Source organism: Barbus barbus, assembly GCF_936440315.1.
Source record: "Barbus barbus genome assembly, chromosome: 16".
In the NCBI taxonomy this organism is placed as follows: Eukaryota; Metazoa; Chordata; class Actinopteri; order Cypriniformes; family Cyprinidae; genus Barbus; species Barbus barbus.
The window spans coordinates 1932410-1946380 of NC_136744.1; the positions used below are offsets into that span (position 1 = coordinate 1932410).

General features: G+C 37.6%; 1 protein-coding gene across 1 annotated transcript in view; it reads left to right on the top strand.

Annotated features, from left to right (window-relative positions):
• The window catches only part of LOC306882194 (neuroendocrine convertase 2-like), an 82624-nt gene that overhangs the window by 37539 nt on the left and 31114 nt on the right, over positions 1–13971 (top strand). Inside the window, exons 6-8 of the mRNA XM_079436672.1 lie at positions 901–977; positions 8280–8368; positions 10374–10549. Of these exons, the coding sequence (XP_079292798.1) occupies positions 901–977; positions 8280–8368; positions 10374–10549 (342 nt within the window). The remainder of the gene's footprint in view (positions 1–900; positions 978–8279; positions 8369–10373; positions 10550–13971) is intronic.

The window sequence follows — 13971 nt, forward strand, 5'->3', positions numbered from 1 at the left end:
AAGGTCTCTAACATCCACCAGCTCCGTGATGTTGTCATGGAGGAGTGGGAGAGGACTCCAGTGGCAACCTGTGAATCTCTGGTGAACTTCATGCCCAAGAGGGTTAAGGCATTGCTGGAAAATAATGGTGGCCACACAAAATATTGACACTTTGGGCCCAATTTGGACATTTTCACTTAGGGGTGTACTCACATTTGTGGCCAGCGGTTTAGACATTAATGGCGAGTTAATTCAGAGTTATTTTGAGGGGACAGCAAATTTACACTATTATACAAGCTGTACACTCACTACTTTACATTGTAGCAAAGTGTCATTTCTTCAGTGTTGTCACATGAAATATAATAAAATATTTACAAAAATGTGAGGGGTGTACTCAGTTCTGTGAGATACTGTATATACTATACATGAACAATATGGTCTTGTAGTATACTTAAAATAGGATTAAACATTTTTTATTTACTGGATTACATACAAATAAGCCTTAATATGTATTCATTGAATTTTCATGCACATCTTTATACACACCATTACTGTGACACAATGACTCATACAGTGTCATTAGATTTTGTCATCACCTTTTTTTGTATCTCACCTCTCTGCCAGACCAGAATAAAGTTCCTCAGATAATTTAGGTCTCAGTGTGTGTTTCCCCGCCGTGCTCAAATATATTACCTCTGAGAGTGGCTGGATGGTTAATTAAGGAATAGCTAGACGAATGCTTAATGAGCGGCAATGGAAACACACAGGGGTGTGAGCACAGTGGAAATTCCAGAGTTGGTTTCAAAATAATGAATGACTAATTATTGAAATGGGCTCATTGTTTGTTTTGACATAATTGGCACTAATTCGTAAGTCTGCGACGTGTGATGACGGATGCTGTATTTCTTGTTGATGTTTCAGAACGCAGAAGCCAGCTTTGACTTCAGTAGCAACGACCCGTACCCATACCCACGCTACACAGACGACTGGTTCAACAGGTGAGGAGCTCAGCTCTGGAGCTGGACTGTGTGACTGAATTCTGATGTGCCGCATGTGTTTGACTGATATCAGTGGCCACGACTTTGTGATCTTCATGTGAAAGTAGCAAGACACATGTAGTCATTTAAACAAATATGGAGTGGGCACAAAGCAAAGCTTCTGCAATTGTTTGTATATTTACTATTTTACAGCTTTGAATATGACCCATCCAGCTGGAATTTAAAATCAAAATTAGTCTCTTTTAAAGTTGTGTCGCATATTGTGAAGCCTTTTTTAACGCTTTCAACTTCCAAATGAAAAATATAAACTAATCAACACATGACTTTCTATATTCATTATATTCACAATATCCTTATTTATTATTTATTGCACACTAGCATTGAATTTTGGGTCAGTAAGATTTTTAAATGATTTTGAAAAAGTATTTTACAAGTCCCTACGTGTTCACACTTGGCGTCTTTTTTGAAAAGAAAAAGTTGACGAGTGCTTTTTTAGTAAAAAAAAAAAAAAAAAAGAAAGCTGGCAGCGTTTTGGTTACAAATAGCAGACGAGGGCGTCTTTTGTTGCTATAACAACAGCTGCAACAGGAGCCTTGTGTGTGCTGCAGAAATGTCGAAAAATTGGTTCTTGTGTTGGCTTTTGAAGTTAATGGGGAGGAGAATGTACAAAACTACCAAATTTTGCTATACGTTTTATCGCAACGTATAATCATTGCTGTTAATAGTGTTCACTGTGTGTTTGATTACATGACATTAACTAACTGCTTGATTTATACCGTACATTTCTGCCATATGGACATCAACTTGAGAGCCACCACTGATAAGCTATTACTAAATATAATGTAGAAACTTGAATTTTCTGTAAAGCTGATTTGCAACAATTTGCATCGTGAAAAGCACTATACAAATGAACTTAAATTGAATAAACTTGAATTGAATGTCAGTTCACAATGACATTTATGGGTGCGCAACATTATACAGGGAAGGAAACAGTATGGTGCTTATAACAATTTAGTCCAGGAGCTCCAGTTGGATGATGCACCGTTTGCAGCATATTATAGACTAGATAGAGTTTTGTGCTCTTATCATACAACTCCTTGTGCTCCGAAACTAGTACGATCTGTCTACCGGCTATCTTCTCTATTTTTTCTTGTTGTTTTTTTTGTCATGGAAACGACTCGCTTGTCATTGGTCAGCTGTCAAAAAAGCGCTTGACGTAACTTGAAAAGACACTCTGAGCTACAGATGAAAAAGCGCTCAGGACTTTTTTTTAAAACAGTTTACTCCATATGATTATAATGTAAAACAAATGCTGGCAGTTTGAAAAAAGACGCCAAGTGTGAACATAGCCTAAGGCTGTTTTATCTGATCAAAACTACAGTAAAAACAGTAATTGTGTGAAAAAAATTACAATTTAAAATGACAATTTTCTATGTGAATATCTGTTAAAATGTGATATATATATATATTGAGCATTGCTGTGATCCAAGCTGAATTTTCAGCATCGTTACTCCAGCCTTCAGAGTCACCTGATACTTCAGAAATCATTCTGATATTCTGATTAGCTGCTCAAGAAACATTTCTGATTATTATCAAAGTTGAAAACAGTTGTGCTGCCCAATATGTTGTGGAAACCTTGATAAATTGATTTTTTCAGGATTCACAGATGAACAGAACGTTCAAAAGAGCAGCATTTATTTGAAATAGAAATGTTTTGTAAGATTTTAAATGTCTTTAGTTACTTTTGATCAAAATAATTTTAGTACTTTTATTACTATATATTTTAAAGTATAAAAAGAGAGAGAATCTTACTGAGCCCAAACATTGAAATACTAGTGTACACTACATGTCTCATAAGATGTAAGATTACTCAGAGCGAGCTGAAGGATATAGCCGGGAGTGGGCAGGCAGTTCATTGACCTGCAACTGTGTTTCTCAGTTGTGGTTGGTTGAAGGACTCCTTGCCTCTCTGTATTGATTTTCCTTACACGTAGCCCCATTAAGTCATCTCTGACTGGCTCTCAGCCCAGCTGCATTAAGACAGTGCACCGAGCCTTTCCTTCTGCGCTCTTATCAGAGCAGCCTGACCAAAACCCTTCACCCAGAGGTGAAGATTAAGACCAAAACTGTGCCATCATTTCATGTCGCGTTTCTAAACCAGAACCACTGCTAACTCTGATGAAGGACTCAGTAATCAGGAGATTCTGATTCACAATAAACCTTAATCAATGCTCTGTGTGATGCAAATAATTTTAATAGTTAAATCAATGCTTTCCTCCACTTCTCTGAATAAATCATTTGATCGTCCGCTCTGCTGCACATGCTGAAACTGAACAAATCAGAGATGTTTATGTGAGTGAGGGAGTGTGGACAAGAAAGAAACAAAAATCTCACCATAAAATATGGCCCAGTTGAACATACTCTGGCCCTCGCTGCTCAAGAGTGGGATAGATTCTCTTTAAATGTCTGAGCCAAGCTGGATGTGTTATTATTCAGGTAGCTAAGCATAAACATGTCGACAGTTTAAAGAAATAGTTCACCCCAAAAATAAAATTCAGCTGAAAATGTGCTCAACCATTAGATCAGCCAAAATGTAGATGAGTTTGTCTCTTCATCAGATTTGGAGAAATGTGTCACTGCATGAATGTAACAGCAATGGATGCTCTGCAGTGAATGGGTGCCGTCAGAATGAGAGTCCAAACAGCTGATAAAAACATCACAATAATCCACACCACTCCAGTCCATCAGTTAACATCTGGAGAAGACCAAAACTGTGTGTTTGTAAGAAACAAATGCATCATTAAGATTAAAAACATTATTGTGATGTTTTTATCAGCAGTTTGCAGAGCATCCATTGCTGAGACAGTGATGCATTGCTACATTTCTCCAAATCTGAGGAAGAAACAAACTCATCTACATCTTGGATGGCATTAATTGGACACATATATAGTACCACCCCAAATTCATGCCATTGCTTGATCCAGTGTTTCTGATACTCAACAATAATACTTATGTAGTGATGCAGAGCCAAAACAGTTATACTTTTGGATGGTTTGTAGTTCTCTCTCTATATTAAGAAATTAGAAATGAGACTGGAAAATGTCATTGAACCAATTTAAATTCACATCACCTGAGCACAATCTCTCCTGCTCCTGTAAAATCATATATCGTGCTATATTCACCACACTAGCCTGATTAAACCTAATTAAAAAGCAATATTCACTCGAGAGAGACAGAATTCCCAGTTATGAACCTGTTAAAAAAACTGAAATATATCCAAAAGCACAGGGTAGATGTTTTCTTGGCTTGGCTGCAGAGCTATTTATTGTGGAGGTTTGTGCAGCAGGCAGATATTTCTTCTGTGTATGCACAGTATGTATGTTGGGCAGAAGGTGCCCTACGGGAGGAAGGTCAATGAAAATTGGCAAGCCTTCTGTCAGCATGCCGCACTGCTCAAACAGCATGCCATCACACCTTCAGAGATGCTCCCTGTGCCAAACACACATGGACACAAATGCTAAGAGTTGCTCTGCTTTTATGGGGAATTCTTACAGTAGTAGTTAAATGACAGTACATGTTTTGTTTTGTGATGCAAGACAAAAAAAGAAAAGGAAAGTGAGATTGAAGTCAGGTGATCAGCCTTTTTATACAAGGCTTTCTTAGTAGATTGTGAAAATAGCAGCACGCATCCCTATTTACCACAAAAATGACGCAAACCGCATTGATTTCCGAGGACAAATCTGAATACAGTATTTTGAAGAAAGATACTACAGATAACCCTTGGCATAATTGATATTTTGAACACTACACATCAAGGACAGACAGAATCTAATAGAAGGAAGACAAGTGGCTCTTGTGTTTTTCCAGCCTCGGTTGCGGGTGTGAAGCATGCTGGGGCGTGTGCTGAGAGCAGCAGTAATATCATCTGAGCTGCAGACTCACAGCATAATCAGACGCTTATATATAAATAGAAACGCTGTCTGTCTGAGTGCAGGGGAGGAGGATGCGTTGATGTGGCTCTTCTTGAGGAGTCTCTTTTCTTCAGCAGCTCGTCTTGTGCATTTGAGGCTTGTTATCTAAGTAGGGCAAGAGTCAGAATCAATAACTTCATTTATATACAAATGAATTCAGATTAATATCAGAATATAGTCAAGTGTCGTGAATGTATTTACCCCATTACTATTCCCCAGTTAAGCCAATATTCCAGTTTCATTTAGAAATCTAAAAGGTAAACATCTTATTGCCATTGTAATGGAATATTCAATTAGATGTCCATGCAAAAGCCTTTTTTGGATGCTACATGATACAGACAATTTCTGATGGACAGATTCTGAATATTAAGTAAATATATTTTGCAATGGGGCAAGTAAGCAAAATTATCCGAATAATGGCCTTAATTAACCTTAATATACATTTTGTTTTGATGAGGAACAGAATGAAGTGAAGTGAAGTACTGCCAAGTATGGTGACCCATACTCGGAATTCGTTCTCTGCATTTAACCCATCCAACGTGCACACACACAGCAGTGAACACACACACACACACACACACAGCAGTGAACACACACACACTGTGAACACACACCCGGAGCAGTGGGAAGCTATTTATGCTGTGGCGCCCGGGGAGCAGTTGTGGGTTCGGTGCCTTGCTCAAGGGCACCTCAGTCGTGGTATTGAGGGTGGAGAGAGCGCTGGACATTCACTCCCCCCACCTACAATCCCTGCCGGCCGGGGACTCGAACCTGCAACCTTTGGATTACGAGTCCGACTCTCTAACCATTAGGCCACGACTTCCCCATCGTGGCCTAATGGATGAAACTGGTTATTTGCTGAAAGTGAATAACCAGTTTCTGGTTGAATTTAAACTGGTTATTTGCTGAAAGTTTTGCCTTCAATTGTAGTTTTCAGTTCTCATACATAGATTCCCAGATAGTAAGAGAGCAGGTGAAAACCATAGAATCAATGTTAAAAATAGTTGATTTGTCAAGGTTAATGGCATTGAATTAATATCACTTTTACACCCGCAAGTAACGTTGAAAAAATGCTGAAATTTCAACAAGTGTAAACAAAAAAAAGCCTCTTACCATTTCCAGTTTTAGTTCTTTCGGCATCCCTCCTCCTCCCCATCTCCCCCATTATCCTTCTGTCTATTGAGTTTTCAGTCCCGTGACCGGCTCGAAGACTTGGAGGGCAAAACATCCATAGAACTGCTGCACAAGCGTGCCAGTTTTTCATCTGTTTCCCAGCTGCAAATATTTAGATCACCTCTCAAAAGAATAAACAAAGGTATTTCTGAACAAAATGCAAGTTTTGGCCAAGTTTTGCAATCCATATTAAGCACCCGGGAGAATATTTAAATCATAAACAGTGTGACAAAATGTTGTAAAAACACTTAAAGTGCCTTAATATATTTAAAATGGTAATATTAAAAGATCAAATTCAGTAATCACCACATTAATGATGTATAATTTACACAGGCAAGCAGATGAGGCCGGGAACATGAACGCAATCCGCTTAACGGTTCAGTGTTTTCTTTCTAATGGTTTTCTATGGAAAGCCATTTAATGTGAAACTTTGCACATTGCATTTATATTCTGGCTTCATCTTCTTGCCTGTACAAAATATACATCATCAATAAGGTGTCCACTGAATCTCGCCTTTTAATATCTGCATTTTACTACATTATTACTTGATGCAATCTGCGTAAAAATAGCTGGCGGTCAGTGGAGCAAAGCTTCGTTTCGCCTGCCAGGTGGGCGTTCCTGACGTCATGTGAAAACTCAATTGGGGGGCTATCGGAGCTAGAGTAGAATAGTCTCTCTGAGCCTTCCACTGCAGACATCAAACCAAATCCATTTACCACTATTGCTAAGATTATATGGGCACACAAACTCGTGAAACCACCATTATTGTGATCAGTGTTTGCTTTAGTTGACACTTGTTTTTCAATAACTTAATTCTCTTTCAGTGTTTACAATAGTGTTTCAATGTAAATACTTATGCATTAATAAAGAAATAGATGTTTTAAAGTTAAGTTGGAGTATAGATTACTTTTTGTGATGGGCATCAAGATGTAAAAAAGTTGAGAAATTGTACAAAAAATCTTTGAAGTTGATCTTTCATTATTCATGTAAATGTTCTGTTGCACAAATGCAAAGATGCCGTGGCAAAATATACAGAAAGATTTAGACATCAACTCCTCAATAATCATACAAACCTCAACACTGGTGACAATCATCAAACTAATTCAGAAAAACAGATCAACTGCAATGCATTTCAGCATAAAATGTTCTATTGTTGATTGTCACCATTGTTGAGTTTCATACAGATTCAGCAGTTTGAGTTTTCTTTTGTGGAAGTATTTCCATAGAAGTATGATAGCCATACCACTGCTTCGATCTCTGTAGTTTCACACATAAATGACACAACATACCTGTGAGCAGTTATTTAAATAACCTCACAGTGATTACAGTCACCACCACCTGAGCCCAATGGATCTTAGTTTTCATTGCCTCAACAAATGCATTTTAACACATTCGTTAAATTTGTTAGCCTAGCCTATTTGTTATGTAGTTGATTTAAAAATCCTCATAACACATTTGAAGAAGTTAAAAGTTAAGAAAAAATGGAATTAGTCTGTAGTCTATAGATAGGCCTATAGGCTTATATATATAGGCTAATTCCATTTTTTAACTTTTATTAGACTGCAGATTGAAATAAAAGTATTCTTGATAATCTTTAAAATGAGAGAAATTACTGAAATAATTTAGGCTATACTTTCTTCGACTGCAGGAAAAAACAAACACCCCCCCCCCCCCCCCTGAAAACGTTTAATTTGCAGTGTTAACTTGTGAAATAAAAGAAAGACAAGAAATAAATCACAACAAGAACAATCAAGATTTTTCTTGTAATCAAGAAAATGAATACAAAATGATTGCTGAATGATGTTTTGCAATGAATGCATCTTACAGTGAATGCATACAATTGCTGGCGTCAGTTGCAAATATTAAACATGTTTAAAAAACTCTTTGTGGAAATTGCTGGCAACGACTGATTCTTAAATTCAAAGACTATAATCTTTAGACATCACAAACTATGTGACTGCAAACAGCGACTGAGGCCGTGTCCAACTGGGCACAATACGTCCTCAAGACCAAACACCATTCATAATCGGCCTGACAGTCTGTAGTGTGTTCTCGGCTTTCGGGATGTTTATATTTAGCTTGTTCTATATTTCTATTTACATCAATTGTGAAATGTGAAATAATGGTGAAATATGTGATGTGTTACTGGTGTTTTCAGTCATGGCACCAGGTGTGCTGGAGAGGTGTCTGCGGTTTCAAACAACAACATCTGTGGGGTGGGCGTGGCCTACAACTCCAAGGTAGCAGGTACGTCTCTGATAGGCTCTGACAGTGATGATCTCATAATAACATTAACATCTCAGATGAGATGTCAAGCGAATCATCTTGAAAGTAGAGGAGAGTAGGCGTCGCTATCAGGAAAGGAACCAGAAAAGAGCTGTCAAGCCAGACAATAGGCACTTTCCATAGTATACCAGCTTAGAAGTTTTCAGTGGATGCAACTGAAATACTGCTGCTTTTAAGCGAAGATGAATTTAGAAGTAATCCAGTGTCCTTTTTATTTAATTTCCCCCCAAAAATAATCTGTTTCCTCCATTTTTAGATATATATCCTACACTGAGTGTTCACATATATTATTCACTCATATATATTACTGATATTAAGTGTTTTACTTTCTGGCTATTGGATTGTGAGGCTTGCTGGTGTCATCACATCACAACAACTGCTTCTGAGCAAAAGCTGCTTCTCAAACAACCCTAATAATACCAAGAACATACATTTGGTTGCAGAGAAATGTCCAAATTCAGCATGCAATTAAATTTGATTATTTGTACAGCGCTTTTTAAATGCAGTTTTACAGAAAATGCATGTTTCAAATGTTACAACCAAGAAGCAGAAACAATATTCACATTAACGTGTTTGAATGCTATCAAGACAGTGTTCTGTGCAGTCAATAATGATGAGCGACTTGTCTCCGTTTGAGACATTGCTTTGTTTCTTAGCCTAATGGAATATCAGCTCAATTGATAATTTCTACCCTTCCCCTCTTTCACAACATCCAGCAGCCAGCACCAACAGCAGCATCAATAAAAACATCATTTACGCTCTGCGGCACATTGATTTTTTTTCTTTTCAAAAGGCCACAAAAGAAAAGGCGAGTAACTAATAGCCAGTGAAGGTCTTTTGTCCCTCACAAAGGGACACATGCATGACTCTAGGCTTCAGCTCTTCAGTTTACAGAAGGTTTTCCTCCAGGAAGAGGTCAGTATGAGGACTCTCAGTCAGTCTGACAGCCGCTGATGTTCCTGTAGTGCCTTCATACATGGATTTAAGCTTTAACATGTGCAGTATACTGATAGATGTATATAGAACACTGTATACAGATTTGAAGTATATTTAGTACAGTCCTTTGTTCAGGAGTACAATTATACTCGCAGTTTAAAAACTATTCAACTTATATTAGAGTTTTCTTCACAGTGTACATTCATAGACAAAAAAAGAAATAAATAAAATAAAAAATGGGTTAGAAGTACAGTATATATATATATATATATATATATATTGTTAATTAACTAGTTAATTAACAGTGTACCAATAAGTTTACTTAAACTTTCAGGAGTGAAGAAAAAGTTAGATGTTAACTAGTTACTCAAAGTTTACTACTGTTACACTTAAAATGATACTTTTATAAACTTTATAATGGGCCAATTTATTTATAAGAAATATTGAAATAGTACACATACACTTATACTACTTATGAACTGATATTAGTATGCCTACTACTACTATAATGTGCTTAGTGTATTTTAGTGTTTATACGTTTCTAGTGTATAAGTGCATAGTAGTGTATCATTTGGGATGCGGCTTTGAACTTTGTTTTTTAAATAAAAGTATACTTAAAATACTTAATTATACTTTTCTTAAGTATATCTCAATCAAAAGATTAAGTATAGGCCAAGTGTGCTTAGACTGTATACTTGCTAGAATTAAGGCAAGTATACTTTGAAGAGTATACTTTTATAAACTAAAAAGTAAGCCAGTTGAGTCCCATGTATTGACATATACATACAAGTATCCTCAATGATATTAGTACATTTACTAAATAAAGTTTACTTGGAAGACTTGAACTTTACTTAAGTTTAGTAATATGATGAACTTGCAGTATACACTTTTGTTCACCTAAGAACCTAAGCCATTATCTTCTGTGAATCTCAATCCCTCTCACACCTGCACTCATCACCGCAGAGCATCAATAGAGTAACATCAAGGGTTTTCCTGCTGTTCCCATGTTCTCAATCCTGCCGTTTCGCAGGCATTCGTATGCTGGACCAGCCCTTCATGACGGACATCATCGAGGCCTCGTCCATCAGCCACATGCCACAGGTCATTGACATCTACAGCGCCAGCTGGGGTCCCACCGACGATGGCAAGACGGTGGACGGCCCGCGAGAGCTCACCCTGCAGGCCATGGCCGATGGAGTCAACAAGGTACCTCACGCTTAAAAACCACAGAGCTTTCTCACAGGATAAGCGTAGCTAAATTAATTCCCTTGTGAATCACCTGAGAGAAAAAGAATTGTAACATCTGGTCCAGTCAGAGTCTTCCTGGTCTCTCTGCCACTTTAGATCAACTTTAACACCAGACACCTGGACAAATAATGCTGTACTGAATGAGTGTATTTAGAGATTCAAATTCAAAATAAAACCAGTTTTACTCATATAACTAGAATTAGCATTTCTCAAAATAAATGTCTCTATATATTCTCAATATCCCACAGGAAAATCACAGTTTAGTATGCAGATAATATGATAATGTTATCATTATTGGCTATCTTTTGAATTGCAAATAGCAGTGTAATCAGTGTAGATGAGAATTTCTCTAATTTTAATCTTTGTAAATATAAGTAATTGTCTAAAGCAAAAGCTGCAAATTCATTAATTTCAAATGCTACGTTGATTAATGTCCTACTCCACATTTCCAAACCATTTTCATGATGCTAAAGTGCTCCTGTAATATGAAACAGTCCTGAACAAATAGTCCTACACTATTTAAAAAAAAAGTAAGAAAAAAAGACAGCATTAACCAAGCAACCACCTTAAAAACATGTAGTGACTAGAAAGCCACATGTTGAATCAAACCTTAACACAAGTTGAGGTGAATATTAATATACTGAAGGTGCACATAATAATGTACATAATCCTAATGTACATAATAAAAACAAAAATAATCTTATTGCTCGCCACTGATATATAGGGAACATACCATTAGCTAATTAACAGATTTTTACAATGTAATTTTTTACAGTCTTGTACTAATACAGTTTTATATAATTTTTTATTCAGACCACAAGCATTTAAAGGCATCTATGTGTTGCATCCATGTAGCGTTATTACAAAATAGCTCTGACTCCTGAAGACTCTCTAGGAGTTCTCCCACATATGTCAACCTTGCAAAGTCTCCTCGCGTCACACTAAACATGTCATTTAGATGCACATTCCCTGTGCGTGACTGCTGCCTTCACAAATTGCCTCAGCTAATGGGTATAAATGGCGCCGAGCGCTCCTTTGCTGAGCAGGATTTATGAGAACGCTCTACTTCAAGGCATCGCACAAAGTAATCACTGTGTGTTTTGAGCAGCCCTTTGCAATTGAAATCAGATTGGACAAGAATAGCAGTGATGGGTGAAGACCGTCTGTCCCTCAGGCTTCCTCACTGCAGTTGGATAGGACTGAGATCAGTGGCGGCGGGGAGGGGGGTGTTTAATAATTAAAAACTGCGTCATCAGAGTTTGTATGTGGCTTTATTAGACACTTGCATTTAACATTTTATGAAAATCAAGCTCAAATGGAGTTTTTTGAGCAGCAAATGACGGAGATCTGTGTTTTGTCTGTCAACAGCCACATCTGAGGCAGCAAATGCATCGCATTACATGCTAACGTTACGCTTTCATCAACATACTGGTTATAACTTTTATTGTTGCTGTATGGGCACTTAGTTTTTCTTGTCATTTAATACACTTGCCCAAAATCTCATGATATAAACGATGAAGCACTAAATGCACAGCATATATAAAATGTAGTAATTTATAGCCTATACAAGTCTGCAAAAGCTAAGACTCTTCTCCACTCTTCAAACACACAAAAAACATTAGCCTTTATAGACATAGTGTTTGAGTAAAGAAAACGCTGTACTTGTTACCCTTGCATTGCGAACAAGCGGAGCTCTGTGTCCAGGCTGTGTGCGCTGCGCGGCGCTTCATTCTGAGTGGAGGCGGGGTGAAGTTACAAGTTTTTGCTGACAGTTTGAGGATCCAATAGCGTTACAAAGTTTAGTGACAAGCTCTTTTGAATGCTTTTCATATAACGAAGACCAATAGCAGTGATTTAAAATAATAATAACTAAATATAATAGAGAGTTCGGATAATTTTCCACAGCACACCTGACAGAGCTAGGATATGGCGACTGCCATACTCTGCCATACGGAAACGCCACCCCTGACTGAGATTGAGCCTGGGAGGAATACTGAGCGCTGTTTAATCATTACGAGGGTCAGATAGCAAACATTTCTCGTACGCTTCATTTATTTATTTCTAGGATGCCACACAGAGTGCTAATGAAACGCCAGATACAGTTGAGCATTGCGGTTTGGCTGCTGGTGACAGCATGTTTGGCATAATGTCAGTTACCACAAAAAATCATCTCGACTTGTCAGTCAAAATTTGTGGTCACTGTACAGCAATGGAAACACATGGGGCATTACAGCAGACATATAAAGATATCTCCAATCTTTCAACCTCACTGTGATATCCTTGTAACACTGTATGATTATGCGCAAAATACACACAATGATAAAAGAAAGAGGAGAAAACTCTAGAATTGATTTTAGTGGACCTAACCATAGTGCAGTCTTCACATTTCTGCTTCAAACCCTGTGGAACGATGGCTTTGTGGAAGAAATCTGGGATCAGTCCCAATGATTTTCTGGTAATAAAATTGCCACAAATGCTGTTAATAGACTAAATAAAGCAAGAACGTTCCTTTAACCAGCTAACTTTTGAGCTTTTTCTGTTTTGCTGTTGGACTGGTCCACCAGCTAGACAAGCAAAAATATCAAATAATAAAATATACAACCAGAAATACACATTTTGTGTCTATTTTATTTAATTCCAACAAGAAAGGAGATATAGGTAATCCAAGTGTGCAAGACAGAGTGCGATGCACAAACAATACCGGAGTTACAGAGTAAATTAAACACAGGAAAAACGAGGGAAATATTGACAAAACACCTGTGCTTATTAAATGAATCACCATGACATCTAATATGTGGCGGGAAACTAAACAAAAGAAGACAGGAACTAATGAATACAAACTAAAAGTCCATGAAAACAGAAACTAAGATAAAATAGCTGAAAGTCAGAACTTTTCAGACTTTTGACCGACCTCAAATCATGCATGTGACTGAGGAGAAGTGTGCTTTTACTGTTCCTAGCAATCAGGCCTGGCAGTTGGAAAAAAAGTTGGTGAATAATCCCACAAACTTGTGTTGAAGGAGGACCCTGAGTCATTCTTGGGAACAGATTATCACAGGGACTTTGGGCACTATAAGAAATCATGTGTACTGTAGCAAACTACTCATTATCCATACTGAAGTCAATGTCATGACACTGCATTGTGTGAATAGCTACACAGACGCTTCTGTTCCTGCTCTTTGACCAATTGTTCCTTCAGTCGTCTGGAAGATATTTTCTGCCTCCCACACTAAACAAAGCTTGTTACAAAACCAGCAGTGCTTAAAGTGCAACCGTTTGTTTTAGCTAATTGTTCCAGAGTTCAGCTGATGGGTCTCCATTCATTAACAGCAAGAGAGAAAGAAAACAAGGGAGAGATATGACACCAGTTGAAGTTGTTT